Here is a 26791-nt window from a genome sequence, read left to right on the forward strand (position 1 = left end):
CCTGCAGCTAACCGCCGGGTGATCAGCTGATCGCTCCTAGTAGCCGGCCGCCGGGTGATCAGCTGATCGCTCCCTGCAGCTGACCGCCGGGTGATCAGCTGAGTGCTGTCACTTGCGGACGGCCGGGCGCTCACCTGAACGTTCGGCCACCGCGAGCCAAAATAAAGTTTGTGATTTTAAAAAAAAATAAAGCATGCGGAGTGAAATCCAGAGGATTCCGCTGCTCAAAACAACGTTACATGCTGCGTTCCTCCCGCTGGGCGGAAGCAACGGAGCGTCGCCCAGCGGAAGCAACTCAGGTCCTTTTGGTACAATCCGTCATCCATACAAGTCTATGGGAAACAGCGGAATCCGTTAACGAATTCCGCTGTTTTCCAAAAGGGCGGATTGTAACGGGAGGAAAACAACGCAAGTGTGAAAGTAGCCTAAATTGTTCCGTATAATCCATTATGCCTTACTTTGGAAGACCCTTTCCCTTTCTGGAGGGATGGATGATATTGATGGCCAATATCTATATAATTTTGTTTTTGCCCTTTGGGATCTCCTGCTTCAGATATCCCCTCCCAATGGGCACATGGGGGATATACCTGTTTGCATTTATGGTATCCTTTTGTATACCCTTTTGCTAGGGTTTATTTAATAATGTATGCAATATTGCTGGCTATTATACAATATATTATACCTATCCAGTTATGTGCTTAGCGTTGTAAGCGGGGGCCTCATCTAGTACGGCGCTTAAGTACCTGCTCCAATTAGCATAGTATCGTAGCGGTACCTGCAATATATAATACAAAACACTAAGTATCTCCTCTACACTACTGCGCACGCGCGGGAATACCTCCCTCTGTTTTATCATGTGATTTCCATTCAACAGAGGCGCCGTAGTATCTGAGGTCCCGCGCATGCGCTGTGATGCTGTTACTTACTGGCTGTGGCACTGCTGGGCTTCCGTCCATGTGAGGTTTTGGGCTTGCGCATTTGCGTTGTGAATGGCGGCGCACGATTGTCCTGACTGTTGGCGCTGTTGGGCTTCCGTCCACGCATGCGCGCTGCCTGTAATGTATTGGGCATGCGCATTTGCGGCGGTGACGGCAATTACATGATTGCCCTGATCGTTCACAGCTGACTATGGGAATGTGGGCTATTTAAACCCCATGTCGATATGCAGATCCATGACGCCTCTCTGGACTGTGGCAGCAGCATCTTTCCAGCATTGCCTGTCTTGCTATGGATCCTCTCTGACGGGCGCCATGGACCTGCATATCTGATACCATATCTCTTTGGGCAAGTGCTTTTATATCTTTGATTTCTCTATTTTTCATACCATTTGTGGTGCAATTTTTAACTCTGTATCTTAGATCTATTATATTTTCAATTTATTGCTGATAGAATGTATTTATCTTATGGCCTCCTGACGAAGCACATGTCCTTTATGTGGCGAAACGCGTCGAGGTGGAGACTGTTTATCATTGAAGTTGATGGCTCACTCCTATTAAAAGGGACACTTGGAGAGCACCAGTATATACTTACCTGGACGGTCCCCATATCATGTTCCATCCCCCCATCCTCCATGTTGCGCCCCCATATCATGTTCCATCCCCCCATCCTCTATGTTGCGCCCCCATATCATGTTCCATCCCCCCATCCTCTATGTTGCGCCCCCATATCATGTTCCATCCCCCCATCCTCTATGTTGCGCCCCCATATCATGTTCCATCCCCCCATCCTCCATGTTGCGTTGTGGGGGCAGTGACCTGTCCATGTAATAATATCAGTAATTATAGTAGCAGATATCATTAGATAGGAGGATGAACAAACAGCAGCAGAAGAGGAGTTTGTTGTTTTTGTGCGGGAAAGTGATATGTCAGTTCATATATCAGTAATTATAGTACTAGGCATAAGCAGAAGAAGAGGAGTTTGTTGATCTTGAGGCAGGCAGTGACCTGTCTGTTCACGTAATAACATCAGTAATTATAGAAGTATGCATCATTAGATGGGAAGAGCCATAAACAGCAGCAGAAGAGGAGTTTGTTCATCTTGAGGCAGGCAGTGACCTGTCTGTGCATGTAATAAGATCAGTAATTATAGTAGCATGTATCATTAGATGGGAAGAGCCATAAACAGCAGCAGAAGAGGAGTTTGTTGATCTTGTGGGAGGCAGTGACCTGTCTGTGCATGTAGTAAGATCAGTAATTATAGTAGCATGTATCATTAGATGGGAAGAGCCATAAACAGCAGCAGAAGAGGAGTTTGTTCATCTTGAGGCAGGCAGTGACCTGTCTGTGCATGTAATAAGATCAGTAATTATAGTAGCATGTATCATTAGATGGGAAGAGCCATAAACAGCAGCAGAAGAGGAGTTTGTTGATCTTGTGGGAGGCAGTGACCTGTCTGTGCATGTAGTAAGATCAGTAATTATAGTAGCATGTATCATTAGATGGGAAGAGCCACAAATAGCAGCAGAAGAGGAGTTTGTTGATCTTGTGGGGGAAAGTGACCTGTCAGTTCATATATCAGTAATTATAGTACTAGTCATAAGCTGAAGAAGAGGAGTTTGTGGATCATGTGGGGGAAAGTGACCTGTCAGTTCATATATCAGTAATTATAGTAGCTGGTATCAGCAAAGAAGAGGAGTTTGTTGATCGTGTGGGAGGCAGTGACCTGTCTGTTCACGTAATAACATCAGTAATTATAATAGTATGTATCATTAGATGAGAAGAGCCATAAACAGCAGCAGAAGAGGAGTTTGTTGATCTTGAGGGAGGCAATGTGAGGGTTGATCGGCATGCAATAGAAAACATGTCAGAATGTGAGGAGAGGATGGAGATGGGTGGAAAGTTTTAAATTAGACTATAAATTTGAGCAGAGGTCACATCAGTAGTCGATGGCAGTCAAACCAGTGCCCTGCTATCATCCACCTAGCTTCTGCCATTAGCGCAAATCTTCCGATCAGCAGGTCCATGTGTCCATTTGCCCTTTGAGTTGGTGGTCTGCTGTAGCCCCCTCTCTCCTATAGGGTCAAGGTCATAGGTTCCCCTCGTTGTTTCTTTTTTGCTGTAACTTTATGGCTTTGAGGCATTATCTGGTCCTAAATCAATGGCTCAGACACAGTGATTCCAGTTAGCAGGTTTTTCCGTTCCTATTGTTCCTGCACTGAGAATCGGCATTAATCTCATCAGCGCTGTTCTATTCTGCATTGTATTGAAGTTTTTTCTCTTCTTTCTTTTTTTTTTTTTTTTCTATATAAATAGCTCCGTATATTTATCTGGGGACGGGACCCCAAACTTCTGCCCTTGTCTCCGCATTAACATCTTTGCACCAGGTTCCCCCATTAACCACAGCGATGATCACGTACAAAGAGAAAACTGATCAAAGGAACGCCGGAGCAAAACTGGGACACCGATAATAGGTTACATTAAAATGATGAGGTTACGTTTCTGTCGTACTGCGCCAGCCTTGTTAGCTCGCAATCTCAGAGCATCGTTACAGCATGCAAAAAAAATAAAAAAAAGCAATTTTTCAAATTTTTTTTTTTTATTTTTTTTTTCCTCGTTGCTTTTTTTTTTTTTTTTTCTTACACTCCAACTAATACCTACAAATGCAGCAGATCTGAGACCATTTATACTTTCAAGGCCAATAAATTATCGGCGGATGTCAACAAGTCGCATGGAACTTTATGTAAAAAGCAGAAGCGGAAGAAAAAAAGGGGTGCAGTCAAAAATTATAAATAGTGTAATACATGTATCATATATGCAAAGCCGGATGCTGAGTGTCTGCGCCCCCCAGTACAAGCCGCAGAAGAGGAAACTAATGAAAGGGAAAACAGACTGTATCTGTATATTCAAATTCACTGTAATCATAATAGCCGTTCTATTTCTGCACATAGGAGCAGTATTATAGTAGTTATATTCTTGTACATAGGAGCAGTATTATAGTAGTTATATTATTGTACATAGGGGGCAGTATTATAGTAGTTATATTATTGTACATAGAGGCAGTATTATAGTAGTTATATTCTTGTACATAGGGGCAGTATTATAGTAGTTATATTCTTGTACACAGGGGCAGTATTATAGTAGTTATATTCTTGTACATAGGGGCAGTATTATAGTAGTTATATTCTTGTACATAGGGAGCAGTATTATAGTAGTTATATTATTGTACATAGTGGCAGTATTATAGCAGTTATATTCTTGTACATAGGAGCAGTATTATAGTAGTTATATTCTTGTACATAGGGGGCAGTATTATAATAGTTATATTATTGTACATAGTGGCAGTATTATAGTAGTTATATTCTTGTACATGGGGGCAGTATTATAGTAGTTATATTCTTGTACATAGGGGCAGTATTATAATAGTTATATTCTTGTACATAGGGAGCAGTATTATAGTAGTTATATTATTGTACATAGTGGCAGTATTATAGCAGTTATATTCTTGTACATAGGAGCAGTATTATAGTAGTTATATTCTTGTACATAGGGGGCAGTATTATAGTAGTTATATTCTTGTACATAGGGGCAGTATTATAGTAGTTATATTCTTGTACATAGGGAGCAGTATTATAGTAGTTATATTCTTGTACATAGGAGCAGTATTATAGTAGTTATATTCTTGTACATAGGGGGCAGTATTATAGTAGTTATATTCTTGTACATAGGGGCAGTATTATAGTAGTTATATTCTTGTACATAGGGGGCAGTATTATAATAGTTATATTTTTGTACATGGGGACAGTATTATAGTAGCTATATTCTTGTACATATGGAGCAGTATTATAGTAGTTATATTCTTGTACATAGGGGGCAGTATTATAGTAGTTATATTCTTGTACATAGGAGCAGTATTATAGTAGTTATATTCTTGTACATAGGGGCAGTATTATAGTAGTTATATTCTTGTACATAGGAGCAGTATTATAGTAGTTATATTATTGTACATAGAGGCAGTATTATAGTAGTTATATTCTTGTACATAGGGAGCAGTACTACAGTAGTTATATTCTTGTACATAGGGGCAGTATTATAGTAGTTATATTCTTGTACATAGGGGGCAGTATTATAATAGTTATATTATTGTACATAGGGGACAGTATTATAGTAGTTATATTATTGTACATAGGGGCAGTATTATAGTAGTTATATTCTTGTACATAGGGGCAGTATTATAGTAGTTATATTCTTGTACATAGGGGCAGTATTATAGTAGTTATATACTTGCACATAGGGGGCAGTATTATAGTAGTTATATTCTTGTACATAGGGGCAGTATTATAGTAGTTATATTCTTGTACATAGGGGCAGTATTATAGTAGTTATATTCTTGTACATAGGGGCAGTATTATAGTAGTTATATTCTTGTACATAGGGGGCAGTATTATAGTAGTTATATACTTGTACATAGGGGGCAGTATTATAGTAGTTATATTCTTGTACATAGGGGCAGTATTATAGTAGTTATATTCTTGTACATAGGGGCAGTATTATAGTAGTTATATTCTTGTACATAGGGGCAGTATTATAGTAGTTATATACTTGTACATAGGGGGCAGTATTATAGTAGTTATATTCTTGTACATAGGGGCAGTATTATAGTAGTTATATTCTTGTACATAGGGGCAGTATTATAGTAGTTATATTCTTGTACATAGGGGGCAGTATTATAGTAGTTATATTCTTGTACATAGGGGCAGTATTATAGTAGTTATATTCTTGTACATAGGGGCAGTATTATAGTAGTTATATTCTTGTACATAGGGGCAGTATTATAGTAGTTATATTCTTGTACATAGGTGGCAGTATTATAGTAGTTATATTCTTGTACATAGGGGCAGTATTATAGTAGTTATATTCTTGTACATAGGGGTAGTATTATAGTAGTTATATTCTTGTACATAGGGGGCAGTATTATAGTAGTTATATACTTGCACATAGGGGGCAGTATTATAGTAGTTATATTCTTGCACATAGGGGCAGTATTATAGTAGTTATATTCTTGTACATAGGGGCAGTATTATAGTAGTTATATTCTTGTACATAGGGGCAGTATTATAGTAGTTATATTCTTGTACATAGGGGGCAGTATTATAGTAGTTATATTCTTGTACATAGGGGGCAGTATTATAGTAGTTATATTCTTGTACATAGCGGGCAGTATTTTTGCAGTTATATTTACATTGAGCAGATTTCCAGCCTTCATTATTGGGCTTTGTAGCTGTGGTTTGTGCTGTTACTTTCTGCAGTTTGTAGTCTGAGTTTTGATCTATAGGAAGCCACAAGCATCATTTATAATTAATCCATAGTCATTAATACAGAGTGATTGCACTAATGACAGCATATTACAATAACCTTTTGGTTTACAGCTTTCCTAATTTGCTGAGGTTGATGAAATGCATATAAAGGGCTTTTTGATGGAGGTAGATTTTAATTAGGAGTCATCCTAATCACTAGCATAGAGCGGAATGTCACTTTCTGCTCATCTATAAGCGAAAAAAATATGCGAGAGCCAAAACTACTGATTTCACCAAAGCATCGATTCATAGGATGTGATGGGAAAAGCAGCATCTGCATCTGCTCATGTGGCCATTGTCACCGCTGCACGGGACTGTCACTCGGGTTTCTTAGAATCCAGAATGACTAGGATATGTAATGTTGCATCCTTGTTTTTATATTGAGGTTCTGCAGCAGCTGAGGTGTGTATTATAAGATTCTGCAGCAGCTGAGGTGTGTATTATGTGGTTCTGCAGCAGCTGAGATGTGTATTATGAGGTTCTGCAGCAGCTGAGATGTGTATTATGATGTTCTGCAGCAGTTGAGGTGTGTATTATGTGGTTCTGCAGCAGCTGAGATGTGTATTATGTGGTTCTGCAGCAGCTGAGATGTGTATTATGATGTTCTGCAGCAGCTGAGGTGTGTATTATGAGGTTCTGCAGCAGCTGAGATGTGTATTATGATGTTCTGCAGCAGCTGAGATGTGTATTATGAGGTTCTGCAGCAGCTGAGGTGTGTATTATGAGGTTCTGCAGCAGCTGAGATGTGTATTATGTGGTTCTGCAGCAGCTGAGATGTGCATTATGATGTTCTGCAGCAGCTGAGGTGTGTATTATGAGGTTCTGCAGCAGCTGAGGTGTGTATTATGAGGTTCTGCAGCAGCTGAGGTGTGTATTATGAGGTTCTGCAGCAATTGAGGTGTGTATTATGAGGTTCTGCAGCAGCTGAGGTGTGTATTATGAGGTTCTGCAGCAATTGAGGTGTGTATTATGAGGTTCTGCAGCAGCTGAGGTGTGTATTATGTGGTTCTGCAGCAGCTGAGATGTGCATTATGATGTTCTGCAGCAGCTGAGATGTGCATTATGATGTTCTGCAGCAGCTGAGGTGTGTATTATGTGGTTCTGCAGCAGCTGAGGTGTGTATTATGAGGTTCTGCAGCAGCTGAGGTGTGTATTATGAGGTTCTGCAGCAATTGAGGTGTGTATTATGAGGTTCTGCAGCAGCTGAGGTGTGTATTATGTGGTTCTGCAGCAGCTGAGGTGTGTATTATGAAGTTCTGCAGCAGCTTTGGTGTGTATTATATGTTCCTTCAATGTACTGTTGGCTGTCTACAGTATATAGATGACTTTACTAGTGATATCCCCAATATGCCACATCAGCATAGTGGGGGATTACCATACTGGAAAGGAGAAGGTGGTTAAGGGGTTAAAGTAGACGTCACCGTTCAATAAATAGACGGGAGCGTTCCTTGTGAAGTCACTTGCGGTATTCGCCGTCGCTGGAGGGAAATTACGGTTTTATTATTCTTTACTGTCATACAAGAAGAAGAAGAGGAGGATGAAGAAGAAGAGGAGGATGAAGAAGAAGAAGAGGAGGATGAAGAAGAAGAGGAGGATGAAGAAGAAGAGGAGGATGAAGAAGAAGAGGAGGATGAAGAAGAAGAGGAGGATGAAGAAGAAGAGGAGGATGAAGAAGAAGAGGAGGATGAAGAAGAAGAGGAGGATGAAGAAGAAGAGGAGGATGAAGAAGAAGAGGAGGATGAAGAAGAAGAGGAGGATGAAGAAGAAGAAGAGGAGGATGAAGAAGAAGAGGAGGATGAAGAGGAAGAGGAGGATGAAGAAGAAGAAGAGGAGGATGAAGAAGAAGAAGAGGAGGATGAAGAAGAAGAAGAGGAGGATGAAGAAGAAGAAGAGGAGGATGAAGAAGAAGAAGAGGAGGATGAAGAAGAAGAAGAGGAGGATGAAGAAGAAGAAGAGGAGGATGAAGAAGAAGAAGAGGAGGATGAAGAAGAAGAAGAGGAGGATGAAGAAGAAGAAGAGGAGGATGAAGAAGAAGAAGAGGAGGATGAAGAAGAAGAGGAGGCAGCCAGTGCGACGCGGTGCAGGATACAGTACGAGGAGGATCCCTGGGGGCCGCGGAGCAGCAATACTCAGGATTCATCAGCAGATGCGCTGTATTTAGAGCTCATTATTCATTGTTACAGGAGGTTCCGGTGACAGCTCCTCTCCTGGAAGTAGGAGACATCTGACGCCTCATTAGGTTCCCCGGAGACTTTCCCTGCGCCTCTGGGTAACGCCAATAAACGCTCTTCTCAGCACCTTCTCCGGAGCGCGGCCCATTCGTCAGACACTAGTTATGGCGCCGTTCTGCCTCATTCACACTCGTGGCTTAGAAGATTCAAAATAATAGGACGATCCAATGACTTATTACACACTAGTGATAATTCGGATGGTGAAAGCGGTGAAAAGTTTTGGTAAAAAGTTTTCCACTGGAATTTGAGCAACAGCGACATCTATAGGTAGCAATTAGGTACTACACCCCTGTCTTGCGCATAAGTTTCGAAAAGTGGCTGCAACAAAAGCTATTTGAGGCAACTGCCATCAGTCCCATAGAAGTGAATGGACTGGTGGTCTTATATATGCACTATTACAATGTACACCCATTGTCATGGTGGTCCCTGCAGTCGGACCCCCAGCATTTATACATTTATCACCTAATCAGTATCATTTCATGCTATAAACGGCTAAATCACATGAATCTACAATATACATGTGATACGATATTGGCCGGCAGACTGCCCCTTTTACATGGACCCATCAATATTATCCCCTTTTTCCTTGCCCCTTTGATTTTGGCCCCTTTTACCTGGTCCCCTCGATATTGGCCCTTTTTTCCTGGCCCCCCTCGATATTGGCCCCTTTTTCCTGGTCCCCTTCGATATTGGACCGTTTTTCCTGGTCCCCTTCGATATTGGCCCCTTTTTCCTGGTCCCTCGATATTATCCCCTTTTTCCTGGTCCCCTTCGATATTGGACCCTTTTTCCTGGTCCCCTTCGATATTGGACCCTTTTTCCTGGTCCCCTTCGATATTGGACCCTTTTTCCTGGTCCCCTTCGATATTGGACCCTTTTTCCTGGTCCCCTTCGATATTGGACACTTTTTCCTGGTCCCCTTCGATATTGGACCCTTTTTCCTGGCCCCCTTCGATATTGGACCCTTATACCTGGCCCGATTGCTTTTGACCTCTTTTACCCGGCCACCTCAGTATTGGTCCTTTTTTACCTGGTCCCCTCAATATTGGCCCCTTTTACCTGGCCCCCTTGATATTGACCACTTTTTCCTGGCACCTCAATATTGGCCCCTTTTACCTAAGTACTTTGATATTGGTCCCTTTTAATTGTCCCCCTCAATATTGACCCCTTTTACCTGGCCCTTTTGATATTAACACTTTTTAAGTGGCCCTCTTATTGGCCCCTTTTACCTGCCCTCCTCAATATTGGCTCCTTTTACCTGGCCCCATTGATATTGACCCCTTTTACCTGTCTCCCTTGATATTAACCCTTTTTACTGGCCCCATTGATATTGGGCCCCTTGACATTGGCCCCTTTTAACTGACCTCAATATTGGCCCCCTTTACCTAAGTACTTTGATATTGGTCCTTTTTACTTGTCCCCCTCAATATTGGCCCCTTTTACCTGGCCCTCTTGATATTCGCCCCTTTTATGTGGCCCCCTTTACCTGCCCCACTCAATATTGGCTCCTTTTACCTGCCCCCTTGCTATTGGCCTCTTATCTGGCCCCTTCAATATTGACCCCTTTTTATTTGACCCCGTTGCTATTGATCCATTTTATCTGGCCTCCTTGATATTGGCCCCTTTTACGTGGCCCCCTAAACTAAGCGTGCATCATCGGTAATGTATTTTATAGGGTTTGTGCACACTTTTCCTGCAGCATGGGCCTTATATCCTCTTTTACAGCACAGACCAGTATATATATATATAAATGACACTCCTGAGCTGCAGAAATCCAGTGCAATTCTCAGTGGGGTCCCCTCTTTTGCTGCTTTGTATCCCGCTATTGTGTTATGAGGTAGATGGGGGAATAAATGTTGTGACTGAAAACCCGCGGTCAGGCACCAAAATGAGATTTGCAGACAACGCTGGCTAAGCTCCTCACATTTGATGTGCAGTAATCAGGGCCCTGTTGTGATTTATTTACAAGTATTTAAGATATAAACGCCGCAGAGAGGTTGCAAATCTGGAATCGCTGCAGACGGGAAAACAATGTCTGCACAGAGTTAATGATCGGGTTGGTTTGGGTATTTAAATCCAAGATGCAGCTAAACTATTCTAACCAGCTGCCCGTATGGGGACATATGCCATTATGCAGAGCCACATTTAGTGATGGACACAAAGTCAAGTGCCTAGGGCGGCGCTGTGTTGTGGCGGCATGGGCACTGAGAAAAATAAACATTTTTCCTTTCTACACGTCGTACTTTGTCGGCTCTGTGGAGGCAAGCAGGACAGTGAATCTCGCCCTGTGTATATTATGTGATGTATATACAGCTGTCTCAATATATTGTATGTGATTTATACAGTAGTCTCAATGTATCCTATGTCATGTGCATATATAGCAGGCTCAGTGTATCCTATGTGATGTATTTAAAGCAGTCTCAGCGTATATGTGATTCATTCAGTGGTCTCAGGTATCCTGTGTGATGTATATACAGCAGTCTCAGTTTATCCTATGTCATGTATAGTCAGCAGCCTTAGTTTATCATATGAGATATATATACAGCAGTCTCAGTGTATCCTATGTCATGTATATTCTTTGGGGGTTTTGGCGTGCCTAACTTTTCTCTATTTTCCACAGCAACCCCTTTGACCATTTTCTGGTTGGCGCCCCCTTGAGTCCTAGCTCTTAACCCCAGCCGTTTGTACAGCTGTTTATTTGGCTCTGAGCTCCGGTCTATAGTGCTGGACTTCTTTCTCGATGGTATAGCTAATGCCACAATATGTCATGTCCACACTAATGTAAAAAGTTATTGTCAATATCAACTTTGCCTATGTGCCACCTTATCCCATAGGCCGTATCTGGTCCTGCAGCTTGTCACCGGACACAGCCCATGTACAAGTGTGGAGCCATTTTTTGGAAACCCCCTTGTATCAACTCTCCAGTTATTACAGTCCAGATCGGCACAGAATTTTAATTTTTTTTTTTTTTATTTTTAGTAAAAAAAAAAAGTTTGTGCAACACAAAAAAGTTTGCCAGACAGTGCAATAAAACCCATCAGGGAGCGGCAGCAGATCAGCGCGCGCCTTTCATCTCTGAGAACTTCATCTGCGCCGGTCATCGTTTGTGGACGTCCTTTTGATCAGCCGCTCATGAAGGGCCATATTGATTCTAGATAATGCAGGAAGCCATAGACTCGTCTCTTTCCAGCCGCCGATGTCAGCTCTTTATAAGTCCGCAGTAATTGAGCGTTAGACATGAACAGCGTCGGCGGGAAGCATTTATTACGGAGTGATGGGGGAAAAAACAAAAGTCAATATGAAGTGTTAAAGAAAAACTTTGAGGCGCACACCTTTTTTTTTTTTTCCTGTCTCCTTTCCAATGATTTGATTGGACAGTATGTAATTCATTCTTCTGCCTGTAGGGGTGCAATAGGTGAAATGAGATCATACAGTGTGTCCACCCATATCCTGTCCACCGCCATTAACTTGAGAACTAGGCATAGAAGTGGTGTCTAGGTATAGTAAAGTAGCCATGCGCTACGCAATGAAACCACCTATAGCGCCACCTGGTGGAAAACAACGGAGTTAGCATTTTTATCTTGAAAACGGAACGAGATAGAGAAAAGAAGTGAATTACAAAGTTGTAGGGCATCATCAATTCAATATGTATCGACACCTTGCATAGAGTAATGCTATGATATGAAACCCATAAACCCCCCCCAAAACATTGAATACTGGTCATGCATATGGCGCTCATTTAACTTTGATGCTCACAGTGTCCCCCGTCATCTGCAATGCACATCTGGCCTCTGCACAGCATACTGTATCTTGCTGCACGTTGGGCAATATGGCAGGTAACACGTCTGCACAAGCATCTGTGATACGTGGTCATAGGTCCTGCAATGTTGGTGGAGGGGTCGCATACACCTGCTGTTTGATGTGACCTCACAGAAAGAAGTCCAATGGGGTCAGGTCAGGTGAGCGTGGAGGCCACTCCACACAGCCACCATACCCAATGACTTGTTTTGGTCTCCATGAGGTATCGCTTCACATCCGTAGCCTTGTAAGTTTTACACGTTCTAATCATAGCATTTCTGTATGCAAGGTGTCGATTCGTATTGAATTGATGATGCCCTACAACTTTGCAATTCACTTTTTTTCTCTATCTCGTTCTGTTTTCGAGATAAAAATGCTAACTCCGTCGTTTTCCACCAGGTGGCGCTATAGGTGGTTTCAATGGCTACTTTACTATACCTAGACACCACTTCTATGTCTATAGCTGCCGCCGTTCTCAAGTTAATGGCGGTGGATAGGATATGGGTGGACACACTGTATAAGGTGAACAGCCCCTTTAAGCACCCAAAATGATACCCATGTAATAAAGCAATGATCACCAGATACAGTTGCGTCACTTTTCTTTATTTAGCTTGTGTTGGATCAGATCTTGCCCTCTACTCACATCCAGAGCGGATATTGACGACTTGTCCCGAGGACATAATCCTAAAAACCTCTTTTAGCGCACCACAACGCGGAAAGGAAGGTTAAAGTCTTTGCAAAAGACTAAACTATCATGTTTTGTGCCAAAATGGTGCACGTGGCTTATGGGTTTTATGCAAAATCAAAAACGTTCTTTAGTTTTTGCATTAAAGAAAATAAGTCACCGGATTCCGCCCAAACTACGGGCAACGTGAATGAGATCCTGGGTACACGATCTCAGCCTGACGTTTCAGAGACCACCTCATATAAAGATCCGGGCCGAGGATAAGACGACTAATGCGGGTATTCCCAGCACCGCTGCAGGTCTCTGACTATGGAAGCGCTGGGAGAAGCCGGCCACGAGCTGTGGATCTTTAAAATGTATTTGCTTTGTAAACCATTACTTACACAAAGACGGGCTGCAGTGTGTACATCGCCCAGGCCAAAAACTAGTACTCTACCAGGATACAGCTAAACCTCCACTAAGTGGAGGCATCTCAGGTGCAGGAAAAGCAAATCACACACTTCCAAAAAATGGAGGTTATATGAGGTTCCCGTGATGGGGGTTGTAGGCTTCCGTCTTATGGCCATAATACCAACTAAAACCTCATTTTTTTGTACTGGATGCAGCTAGGCCCCTTTCTGTTAGGCCTTACATATTAGAGTTCCTGTCCCTGTATGATGCACAGATGGAGTACGGCTTGGCAGCCCGCCTGATCTTATAGTATGGGCGTCACCTAATAGGCTGCGGGCTTGTGACTGTGCATCTGCAAGTGTGAACAGCGCTTTATGCAAGTCATCAGTGTGCAGTTTTATCATCCAGCAATCGCCCCCTCCATTTCTTTTGGGAAGAGTCTGTGTGATTTGCTCCTCCTGCACCTGTGATGCCTCCACTTAGTGGGGGCTTAGCTGCATCCTGCTAAAGTACTAGTTTTTGGCCTGGGCGATGTACAACTGCAGCCCTATCTTTGCTGTAAGTAATGCTTAATTTTTGGAGGATATTTATTCCTCTTTTTTGTTGCTATTGTTATATTTCTTTGTAAACCAGAAGCATTTCAGAGATAAAAAAAATATAAAAATAAAAATTTTTTTATTAATATTATATTAATAAAAAATATTATTATTTATTAATAAAAAAAATAATAACAAAAAAAAATAAAGTATTTTTCGGATTATAAGACGCACTTTACCTCCCAAAAATTTGGGCAGGGAGGATTTCAAATAATGATGCTCGGAGTCGGCGCATGCGTAGATGGAGTTCTCGGCTCAAGCTCTCATCTGCGCAGGCGCCGCCTCCGGCCACTTCAAAAAAATGGCATCTGGAGGTGGCGCTTATGCAGACGAGATCTCAGCTTGCCATTGAGCCTATAGCTCAATCTGCGCTGACTCCGGGCACCATTTCTTTGAAGCCCTCATCGCCCGCAGCGGCTGCCCCAGCACGGCAACCCGAGCCTCCGCCGCTGCACCAGCACAGCCTAGTTTCTGGGATACCCCGCGCCACTGCCTCCTGCGACTCCACCACCACCGCTACTGCCCGATCCGGTAAGACACCACCGGATTACAAGACAAACCCCATTTTTTTTTTTTTTCACATTTTTTTGCTCTGAATTTGGGGTGCGTCTTATAATCCAGTGCGTCCTATAAAACGAAAAATAAGGTATATCCCGGCTTTACGACTTGATTCTGATGGGCAGCAAGAATCAGGTGATATATTCCCTTTAATCTTTTTTTTTTTTTTTTTTTTGCAAAAATTTAGATCTATTGATATATAAAGTTTCACTAAAAAGGAAAAGTGCATAACTCCCTCCAGAGACTGGAGGACAAAAAAAAAATAAAATTAAATTTATATACACACACACACTTTAAAATAAGTGCAAATTAAAAGAAAAATAAGGCGCAAGTCAAAAGAGGCAAAAACTAAAGAAAAAGGTAAATAAATACATAAATGCAACAATGTATCAGGCGCACGTTTTGCCAATCGCAACGTAGAGATAGTTTGTGATCAGCCCTGTGTCAGGGGACCCTTCGTGGTGACCTCCTCTAATTAATAAGGGTTGATAAGATACTTGGAAATTCATGAAAAAATGAGCAACAGAATGTATTCAGAATCCCAAAGATTATGGGCACAAAATGAAACCATCGGCAGGGCGAGACCTACTTGTTGTTGGTTACCGTCGAGCCAAATCTGTAAAATCCAGGATCCATGTAAACCAACTTCATTCACTGGATATGGGATATTTATGGTATATCTATAGGATGTGCCATAAATGTCTGATAGACCCACCCCTGGGTGGGGGGATAAAATAAATTACACTGAGGGGACAGATCTGTTCACATGGCTGGCAATTCTTTCCAAGCGCAAATTCACACTGAAAATCCTCTGTTTCTATCATGTTTTGCACATTACAACGGTTGGAAAGACAAATTATGACGCAAATAAGTTGACTTTGACCACTTTAGTGTCAACTAAGAAATTAAAGGGGGTTGTCAAAGAGTAGAAAAAAAAAACATAGCTGCTTTCTTCCAAAACCAGTCACATCTGTGTATTCTATGTGATGTTTATACAGCAGTCTGCTGTATACACATCACGTAGGATACACAATCTGTGTATCCTATGTGATGTGTATACGACAGTCCGTGTATCCTACATGATGTGTAAGCAGCAGTCTATCTTACGTGGTGTGTAAGCAGCAGTCTATCTTACGTGGTGTGTATGCAGCAGTCTATCCTACATGATGTGTATGCAGCAGTCTATCCTACATGATGTGTATGCAGCAGTCTGTTTAACCTATTTGATTTAAATTCTGTGACAGATGTCTCACAGAATTTAAATCACATACAGGATAAACAGACTGCCGCATACACATCCCGTAAGATGCGCAGACTGCCGCATACACATCCCGTAAGATGCGCAGACTGCCGCATACACATCCCGTAAGATGCGCAGACTGCCGCATACACATCCCGTAAGATGCGCAGACTGCCGCATACACATCCCGTAAGATGCGCAGACTGCCGCATACACATCCCGTAAGATGCGCAGACTGCCGCATACACATCCCGTAAGATGCGCAGACTGCCGCATACACATCCCGTAAGATGCGCAGACTGCCGCATACACATCCCGTAAGATGCGCAGACTGCCGCATACACATCCCGTAAGATGCGCAGACTGCCGCATACACATCCCGTAAGATGCGCAGACTGCCGCATACACATCCCGTAAGATGCGCAGACTGCCGCATACACATCACGTAAGATGCGCAGACTGATATACCGTATTTTTCTGATTATAAGACGCACTTTTCCTCCCAAAAATTTGGGATGAGTCTTAAAATCCGAATATAGGTTACCAGGAGGTGGAGAATTGGAGAGGGGGCTGTCTGTGCAAGCGGCTCTCTGTGCGGCCGGCTGGTTGCCTCTCTGTAAGGTAGTAATGTGTCCTATACGCTCTGGCTTGACACTCTTGACCCTTTTTCTGCTCTAAATTAGGGGTGAGTCTTATAAACCGATAAAGACGGTAATAATATTATATATATATATATATATATATCTATATATATCTATATATCTCTCTATATCTATATATATCTATATATATATATATATCTATATATCTCTCTATCTCCTGTACTCCAGGTCCACGTTTGACTTTTTTTACCCACTTTTGAGACCACCACAAAGACGGGACTGCAGCCAATCAGTGGCTTTGAGCGGATTTTACCGGTAGCTTGAGTTTAGTTTTGGCACCGGCGGTGGAGACTACATTTGGGATCTGGGTAAAGTAAAGCACATTGTGTTACTTACAAAAACAAATTGTGCTGGGAAACCCCAATAACTAGAGTTGAGCCGAAATAACGGATGCAACATGGGGCGCGTGAAGAAAGCAGCCATGTTTTTCTAATCCTGCAAAACTTTAAAGGATTGTAATAATTTACATAGAAAAAAAAAACAAGTGCAAGTGAAATCCTATCCTTAAAATGTTCTTGGTTTAGTCATGAGACAAGGCCTCATCATTTGGCAAAACACCTAACGAGTCACTGAGTGGCCAGTACTTGGTACTGAGCTGGACCGGTCCCGGCTCCGGCCTATCTACAACTTGCTGTTCTTTCTGAATTGAGAAACCAGGTTGAGCACTTGTTCGGAGGCCTCGATGTGCTTCATGCGGAGGTATCTAGCACTGTTCACGGAAGTGTCCTCTAAGAAGTAGCGGTAGTTGACCATCATGCCACAGGAGGCCGCAGCGCCCCGGGGACTTGTGTCGGCCATCCAGTTGAGTCGCCAAAGGACGGCACCGTTCTGTAAGTGGAAATTTGCTACAGGGTTTAAGGCGAAACCACGATGTTTCTCTCCGTACAAGTACCAAGCGCAGAGTCTCATCAATGGGGCCTCCAGAACCTTGACCAGTCCCTCCGACTTCATCCACTCATTGCTGGAGAAGAGGCGCTTCAGGGTCTCGACAGCCGGGGCCCCCGTGATGTCCGATATCTCCTTACACTCAGATTCCAAAAAGAGCTCAGTCCTTCCCAATTCTTTTGTTTGCGAATTGAAAGCCCCAAGGAGCCACTTGGTAAATCCAGGGATTGGAGACAAACTGGAGAACTCACAGATCTGGGAAAATTCACCCTGCAAAACAAAAATATAGCATAAATTATCTACGTATCTATCCACCCCCGATCAGGTGGCACGTGTAACGTCTGCACAAGGGGTTTAGAAACTGGTAAAATCTGATATTTATTGGGGTAGGTGCATGTTGAGTTTTTGGAGCGGAAACTCCAAGTTTGAAGAACAATTCTATACATAGTCACTTAGGTTGAAAAAAAGACCTAGGTCCATCTAGGTCAACCTTCTGATCCGTATATATATATATATATATATATATATATATATATATATATATATATATATATATATATATATATATATATATATATATATATCAGATTCTGAGAGAGCGGTCTAATTCTCCTGCAGAGCCACCACAAGGCAATGATGGATTACACACATTTCATTTCAGTCAATGGGGTATTTGTGTTTTAGAGGATCTTGTGCAAGAACCACTGTGTAGTAGCAAATTCAATAATAGTTTATTCTATGGTCCATGTTAAAAAGAAAAACAAAACATCACGCACTACTTTGATCCATTTTTCGGATCACATTCACCCATTATAAGAAGTTAAAGTAAACAAAAGAAAAAGGATCACATTTACTTTTTCAAGGGCGACGCGGACAGGGAAAGGCACGCTGGGGGCAGAATGAGGCGGGCAGGGCGAGGTGCGCTGGGGGCAGAATGAGGCGGGCAGGGCGAGGTGCGCTGGGGGCAGAATGAGGCGGGCAGGGCGAGGCGCGCTGGGGGCAGAATGAGGCGGGCAGGGCGAGGCGCGCTGGGGGCAGAATGAGGCGGGCAGGGCGAGGCGCGCTGGGGGCAGAATGAGGCGGGCAGGGCGAGGCGCGCTGGGGGCAGAATGAGGCAGGCAGGGCGAGGCGCGCTGGGGGCAGAATGAGGCAGGCAGGGCGAGGCGCGCTGGGGGCAGAATGAGGCAGGCAGGGCGAGGCGCGCTAAGGGCAGAATGAGGCGGGCAGGTCGAGGCGCGCTGGGGGCAGAATGAGGCGGGCAGGGCGAGGCGCGCTGGGGGCAGAATGAGGCGGGCTGGGAGAACAATGAGGCGGGCAGGGCAAGGCGCGCTGGGGTGAAGAATGAGGCAGGCAGGTCGAGGCGCGCTGGGGTGAAGAATGAGGCGGGCAGGGCGAGGCGCGCTGGGGGAAGAATGAGGCGGGCAGGGCGAGGCACGCTGGGGGCAGAATGAGGCGGGCAGGGCGAGGCGCGCTGGGGGAAGAATGAGGCGGGCAGGGCGAGGCGCGCTGGGGCAGAATGAGGCGGGCAGGGCGAGGCGCGCTGGGGGAAGAATGAGGCGGGCAGGGCGAGGCGCGCTGGGGGCAGAATGAGGCGCGCTGGGAGAACAATGAGGCGGGCAGGGCAAGGCGCGCTGGGGTGAAGAATGAGGCAGGCAGGTCGAGGCGCGCTGGGGTGAAGAATGAGGCGGGCAGGGCAAGGCGCGCTGGGGAAGAATGAGGCAGGCAGGGCGAGTGGCGCTGGGGGGGTAGGGGAGGATGAAACGGGCAGGGCGAGGCGCGTCGGGGGCAGGCTTGCAGTTCCAACCAGCTTCAGTACCCGTGCGCTTTTCCCATGCTACCTCTGCTAGGAGCTTGGGAAAGAGCACATTTTGGAGCATGCCTCTGCTTCAGACTGTGCGTCATCAGAAGCTCATTAACCACCAGCAGAGCAGAAACTCGGCGCGGTGAACCCCTTTAAAATACAACACTTGAAGTTCAGTTCTATGCTCCATGGTGGGCTGGAGCGTTACTGTCCAAATAAAAAGATAAAGGGATGTTTCCATCTCAGTTAAAGGTGTTCTCCACTACTGGGGCAATCCCTTCTGATTCTACATTTGCCCCGGGTAAAATAATAGAGCCTATACTTCCCCTACCATTCCAGCGGCGTTGTGACATCACACTAGTCCCACATCCAATCAGCACAGGCCTCTGTCTCCCCACCTTCAGACCAAACGACTTAATCAACAGGAAGTCAGTGCTGCGGCTGCCACTCACTTCCTGTTGACTGCTCGTTTGGTCCGAATGCGAGAAAAGGGCCTGAACTCGGGACTCGCGTGATGTCACAACCCCACGTAAGTTCTGCCACCGCAAGGAAGGGCGCCGGTAAGGAAGAGGAGTGTGAGACACTAGTCCACAACTCCCAGAGCTGTGAGAACTTGCTCTGATATGATAACATCCCTGGCGAAACTTACATCGGGGACGCCACAGGTAGGAGGAGGCTCTCTGGGCTCCGGACCAGGTTCCCAAAAGGGGGTTCTCCAAAAAATCCAAACCTTTAACATTTCAGACGACTTTACTCTATTTCCCATTTGCGGAAATTGAGCAAGTGCCGGTACTCTTGGAGTAGAGCGAGTCCCATGGACGCCTCCAATCTCACCGCTGCAGCCAATCTTTTTAGATTCTGCAGAATTTTGCTGCATTTCTGGTGGGTTGGGGACTAATTCAGGGTCCTGATCCACCTATAAAGCCGCGTTCTGCGTGTGTCCGGCCTCCGCTCAGCCGTCTACCGTGTTTTCATTAAATCCCTAATAACCGTCAGTAAGAAGAAAACATGCTTTCATCAGACCAGTCATTAATCATTCTCGTGGCAGGGACTAATAGGTATGGATGGGTACATTACACTTAACTTATTATATCAGTCCAGCCGTCACCATGGATACTACTTAGCTTTTAAAACATTTCCATCCAGGTTCACTGTGGAGTTCTCAATTAAATAAACTTTGCAAATGTCACCGACCAATTTGCAAATGTGATTTTTTGTTTTTTATTTTTTTTTTTTACAGCAGTAGTTTGCCCTCATTGGCCTTAATAAAAAAAGTTCTAGTCTAAAATATCAGCTGTAATCGAAGCACTCGGATTTAAAGGGAAATATCCATTTTGGATAATGTAGTATCCACCAGACATGTCATCAATGCCTGATCGATGGATCCAGTTTGGGATTGTTTACTCTTCTCTCTCCTTTCCATCCACCTACCTTATTATGTAATTCCTAAACCCCAGATCAAGCATAGGACCCCAAAAATGTAAAAAAAAAAGTCCAAAGCAGGAATACAGCTTTAAGGCCACATTCAAACATTTGTGATGCACGGATCAGGCCCGGGGGCGGCCCAAAACCGGCCCGGGGGCGGCCCAAAACCGGCCCGGGGGCGGCCCAAAACCGGCCCGGGGGCGGCCCAAAACCGGCCCGGGGGCGGCCCAAAACCGGCCCGGGGGCGGCCCAAAACCGGCCCGGGGGCGGCCCAAAACCGGCCCGGGGGCGGCCCAAAACCGGCCCGGGGGCGGCCCAAAACCGGCCCGGGGGCGGCCCAAAACCGGCCCGGGGGCGGCCCAAAACCGGCCCGGGGGCGGCCCAAAACCGGCCCGGGGGCGGCCCAAAACCGGCCCGGGGGCGGCCCAAAACCGGCCCGGGGGCGGCCCAAAACCGGCCCGGGGGCGGCCCAAAACCGGCCCGGGGGCGGCCCAAAACCGGCCCGGGGGCGGCCCAAAACCGGCCCGGGGGCGGCCCAAAACCGGCCCGGGGGCGGCCCAAAACCGGCCCGGGGGCGGCCCAAAACCGGCCCGGGGGCGGCCCAAAACCGGTCTCAACAACCTCAAAGTTTGGGTCAAGAAACTCCTGGCCAGTCAGTGCATCACAGTCCATACCTGGTCCCTGACACACTGACGTCACTTTTGCACAACCGAAATCAGTTGCATTTGCAAATTACTGCACTTTAGGAACAAAAGGGCCGTTGGCTCGAAATTTTGCATAGCAAATCAAACCCCTAAGCAAAAGTAACACTAACTCACTTCCGAAAGGGCCCAAATTTCAAACAAAAATCAGGCCCGAAATTCTGGATATGTGTTGGCGAGATCCTATAATCCACCGTGGTCCCTCTCCAGGTGAAAGTGCAGGATCTCGCTCTCTGCACTAACCCAGCGCTGTCGCATACTAAGTGGTCACTGAACACTAACTGTTTGAATATATTATCCCTTTAATAAAACATTGGCCAAACGACTGCTTCAACCTGAAGTCTGGTAAATGTACACACACCCAGGAGAGAGCGATAGAGGGAAGTGCAGGAATCAGGAACCCGGTGCCAAATCAAAGGGAAAGCGCTGGAGTTAATCGATGGAGGCGGTTTCTCGCTGAGCTAATGTCTTGCCAATCCATATAACGTTATAATGATCCCGCTTTCTTGCTTTGCCGCTTTAGGTTCAGCTGCCCTGGAAATCGGCACAAACCGAAAACCGCGCCAAGTCACTAACGATGGCGCGGAGCAGAGCAGGTGCTGCCATTACACGGAACAGCGAGATCCTCAGCCTACATTACAGGACGCAAATGTTTGCATTAAACTGTATGAGACGGAAACGTCTATCTGTCCAATCTGTGTGTGATTCTGCTTATTATGAGGGAGACCATGACGGCCGCAAAACTGGAAACCAGCGAGGAAAACCGGAAACATCTCAACTGTGTATTCTGAGAATATCTAGAATCACAAATAAATACAATATTTCACATGGAAACATTTTTTATGCTACTGAATGGATTAAAGGACTTGTCCACCCCTTTTGGGTCATTTTATTTTTTATTACTTAAATTCATGTAAATGGGGCTAAAAGTCATTTTTACAATTGAGTTTCAGTAAAGTACTGCCCCCTATGTACAAGAAAATAACTACTATAATACTGCCCCTATGTACAAGACTATAACTACTATAATACTGCCCCTATGGACAAGAATATAACTACTATAATACTGCCCCTATTACAAGAATATAACTACTATAATACTGCCCGTATGGACAAGAATATAACTACTATAATACTGCTCCTATGTACAAGAATATAACTACTATAATACTGCCCCTCTGTACAAGAATATAACTACTATAATACTGCTCCTATGTACAACAATATAACTACTATAATACTGCTCCTATGTACAAGAATATAACTACTATAATACTGCCCCCTATGTACAAGAATATAACTACTATAATACTGCCCCTATGTACAAGAATATAACTACTATAATACTGCCCCCTATGTACAAGATTATAACTACTATAATACTGCCCCCTATGTACAAGATTATAACTACTATAATACTGCCCCTATGTACAAGAATATAACTACTATAATACTGCCCCCTATGTACAAGAATATAACTACTATAATACTGCCCCCTATGTACAAGATTATAACTACTATAATACTGCCCCTATGTACAAGAATATAACTACTATAATACTGCCCCTATGTGCAAGACTATAACTACTATAATACTGCCCCTATGTATAAGACTATAACTACTATAATACTGCCCCTATGTACAAGAATATAACTACTATAATACTGCCCCCATGTACAAGAATATAACTACTATAATACTGCCCCCTATGTACAAGATTATAACTACTATAATACTGCCCCTATGTACAAGAATATAACTACTATAATACTGCCCCTCTGTACAAGAATATAACTACTATAATACTGCCCCCTATGTACAAGAATATAACTACTATAATACTGCTCCTATGTACAACAATATAACTACTATAATACTGCTCCTATGTACAAGAATATAACTACTATAATACTGCCCCCTATGTACAAGAATATAACTATTATAATACTGCCTCCTATGTACAAGAATATAACTACTATAATACTGCCCCCTATGTACAAGAATATAACTACTATAATACTGCCCCCTATGTACAAGAATATAACTACTATAATACTGCTCCTATGTACAAGAATATAACTACTATAATACTGCCCCCTATGTACAAGAATATAACTACTATAATACTGCCCCCTATGTACAAGATTATAACTACTATAATACTGCCCCTATGTACAAGATTATAACTACTATAATACTGCCCCTATGTACAAGAATATAACTACTATAATACTGCCCCTATGTACAAGATTATAACTACTATAATACTGCCCCTATGTACAAGAATATAACTACTATAATACTGCCCCTATGTACAAGATTATAACTACTATAATACTGCCCCTATGTACAAGAATATAACTACTATAATACTGCCCCTATGTGCAAGACTATAACTACTATAATACTGCCCCTATGTATAAGAATATAACTACTATAATACTGCCCCTATGTACAAGAATATAACTACTATAATACTGCCCCTATGTACAAGAATATAACTACTATAATACTGCCCCCATGTACAAGAATATAACTACTATAATACTGCCCCCTATATACAAGAACATTACTATAATACTGCCCCCTATGTACAGAGAATATAACTGCTATAATACTGCTCTCTTTGGATATATTCCTCTGCTGAGTATTTTTGGGGTTTCTTGAGCTTCTCAGTGAACACTAGACACTTTTATACACCTGTAAGTGTTCTGCGATTCCAGTAATAGAACAGAATAATGTAACTTGGCATCTTGAGGAGAGCACTGTCCCTCTCCTGCGCACTTCAGCTACACGTTCCCGTCACCGGTGACTGTACGCGGACAGCCATTACGCCGCGCGGAGCACATTACTATCAGGCTTTTCTATCCTAATAGCACAGAAGACAAGATGATGCACAAAGAAGGAAGACTCATAAGATACAATTACACCTCCTACAATCCACCTATATTGCCACTAAAGCTGTAGGGGGCAGCAGCGAGACCGGGAGAAGAATTGTGAATGCAGCTCTTGAAGGGACTGGAGTAGAAGAATAAACCATGCTTGATATTCGCTCCATTCATTGTCTATGGGACTGCCGGAAAATACACTGCACTGACCTTGACTTGTCCATCAATTAATGGAGAGGAGATCGAGCATGTGCACCTCTTCTCCCGTCAAGACTGGGGGCTATTAAGAGCCTCAATCTCGGGATCACTGCTTGTAATTTTGGGCAAGCCCCTCTAAAACAAGGATTGTCAGTTATAAAAAGGCGATAACTTGGGTTTTTTGGGGAAAAAACCCATTCTTGTGGTCAAACCAACCCCCTGTCAATGGGGCCGCATAAAGCACAGTCTTGAATGGAGAGGAGGATCGCATGTTTGATATCTGCTCCATTCATTGTCTATTGGACTGCCGGTTCCATAGACAATGAATGAGCCCAGTTGGGGGTCCCAATGGTCAGACACCCACCAATCAGCAACTTATGCTCTATCTTAATGGTGGAAAGTCTGAATCGCCCCTCTGTTGCATTTTCTCCATCGGTCCAGGTCCATCTTACACCAACAGTAATCCTGCAAAGGTGCGATTCAGACTTTCCACAGCGTTACCCGTGCCTGTGCTCCAGCCATTTTTGGGGGGAAAAGAAGAAAAGGAACCAACGATAGAGGGCAGAAAGGAAGGCACCAAACCAGTAATAGCAAATATATTTAGGATTGGGGGCAGAACAGTGGCTTTAATGGATAATGCAGAAACAAAGAAGTGGCAAAAGGCAACAGAGACATTAATGAAAATAGCAGAATTCTGAATGCAGCTCTGGAGGGGATTAGAGCATTCATGCAAAAAAACATAGCATAGCTTAATTCTCAATGCAGCTCTGGAGGGGATTAGAAAATTAATACAAAAACATACAATAGCAGAATTCTGAATGCAGCTCTGGAGGGGATTAAGACATTAATACAAAAAACATAGCAGAATTCTGAATGCAGCTCTGGAGGGGATTAGAGCATTCATGCAAAAAAACATAGCATAGCATAATTCTCAATGCAGCTCTGGAGGGGATTAGAACATTAATACAAAAACATACAATAGCAGAATTCTGAATGCAGCTCTGGAGGGGATTAGAACATTAATACAAAAACATACAATAGCAGAATTCTGAATGCAGCTCTGGAGGGGATTAGAACATTAATACAAAAACATACAATAGCAGAATTCTGAATGCAGCTCTGGAGGGGATTAGAGCATTCATGCAAAAAAACATAGCATAGCATAATTCTCAATGCAGCTCTGGAGGGGATTAGAACATTAATACAAAAACATACAATAGCAGAATTCTGAATGCAGCTCTGGAGGGGATTAGAACATTAATACAAAAACATACAATAGCAGAATTCTGAATGCAGCTCTGGAGGGGATTAGAACATTAATACAAAAACATACGATAGCAGAATTCTGAATGCAGCTCTGGAGGGGTTTAGGGCATTAATGTAAACACATAGCATAGCAGAATTCTGAATGCAGCTTTGGAGGGGATTAGGGCATTAATGTAAAAAAATATAGCATAGCAGAATTCTGAATGCAGCTCTGGAGGAGATTAGGACATTAATACAAAAACATACAATAGCAGAATTCTGAATGCAGCTCTGGAGGGGATTAGGGCATTAATGTAAAAAACATAGCATAGCAGAATTCTGAATGTAGCTCTGGAGGAGATTAGAGCATTAATGTAAAAAACATACAATAGCTACAATAGCAGAATTCTGAATGCAGCTCTGGAGGCGATTAGAGCATTTATGCAAAAACTATAGTAACTGACTAAAATTCTATGTATTACATTTAGTTTAACTGTAATATTTGTCCTATTTTTCCGGTTTTTGTTGTTTTTTTTCCATTTTTCGGCACCGTGGCTCGGCACACAGTCGCCCTCCCGGAAAACTCTGCAGCTGGGGATAATGAAGAGGACGCGTCCAGCGGGTGTAAAAACCAGCGACTGTGTCCCATGTTTGATATACGCCTCGGTGTTACACTTCTTCCCTGGCACGAGGGACAGACACGCTAGGGTAAGCGCGGCTCTCCGGCCAGCAAAGCGCAAGTGTTGACAAGGTTTTCCGGCGGATTCCAAAAAATATAGCGGCTTGTCGAAAAACCAAGCACCATTAAAAGTGTCTCCCAGCGAGGCCTGACTGCAGGCGCTCCTGTACCCCCCCGGCCCAGGAATATGTCACGTCTCGTATTAGCTGAGCACGCGAAAACACAGAAAGCACAAGGTCGGGTATTGTCACAAATGATAAAAAGGTGTTAGTAGTAAAGAATAATGAATAGTCCGCCGAGGGTGGAGAGCAAACAACACGCTCTGCTCGCTGCCCAGAGAAATCACGCTCCCGCCGCTGCAAAAGCACTATAACTTATGTATACGCTGCATGAAAAAATGATATATAGTCTGCTGCCACCTGGAGGCGGGCGCTGGTATTACACAGAATAAAAAATTGGCTCCTCCCAGGGGACTGTACCTTGGTTGCTAATCACTGCCTGCCTCCGTTTTGTAAG

General features: G+C 43.8%; 2 protein-coding genes across 2 annotated transcripts in view; one reads left to right on the forward strand and one right to left on the reverse strand.

Moving 5' to 3' along the window:
• LOC142254791 (DNA topoisomerase 1-like) overlaps positions 1-26791 on the forward strand; it is a 291550-nt gene that overhangs the window by 53841 nt on the left and 210918 nt on the right. The gene's annotated exons all lie outside the window — the stretch shown is intronic.
• The window catches only part of MLYCD (malonyl-CoA decarboxylase), a 58606-nt gene continuing 44588 nt past the window's right edge, over positions 12774-26791 (reverse strand). Inside the window, exon 5 of the mRNA XM_075326088.1 lies at positions 12774-17607. Within this exon, the coding sequence (XP_075182203.1) occupies positions 17074-17607 (534 nt within the window). The 3' untranslated portion in view covers positions 12774-17073. The remainder of the gene's footprint in view (positions 17608-26791) is intronic.

The sequence above is a fragment of the Anomaloglossus baeobatrachus genome, chromosome 10, assembly GCF_048569485.1.
Source record: "Anomaloglossus baeobatrachus isolate aAnoBae1 chromosome 10, aAnoBae1.hap1, whole genome shotgun sequence".
Classification (NCBI taxonomy): domain Eukaryota; kingdom Metazoa; phylum Chordata; class Amphibia; order Anura; family Aromobatidae; genus Anomaloglossus; species Anomaloglossus baeobatrachus.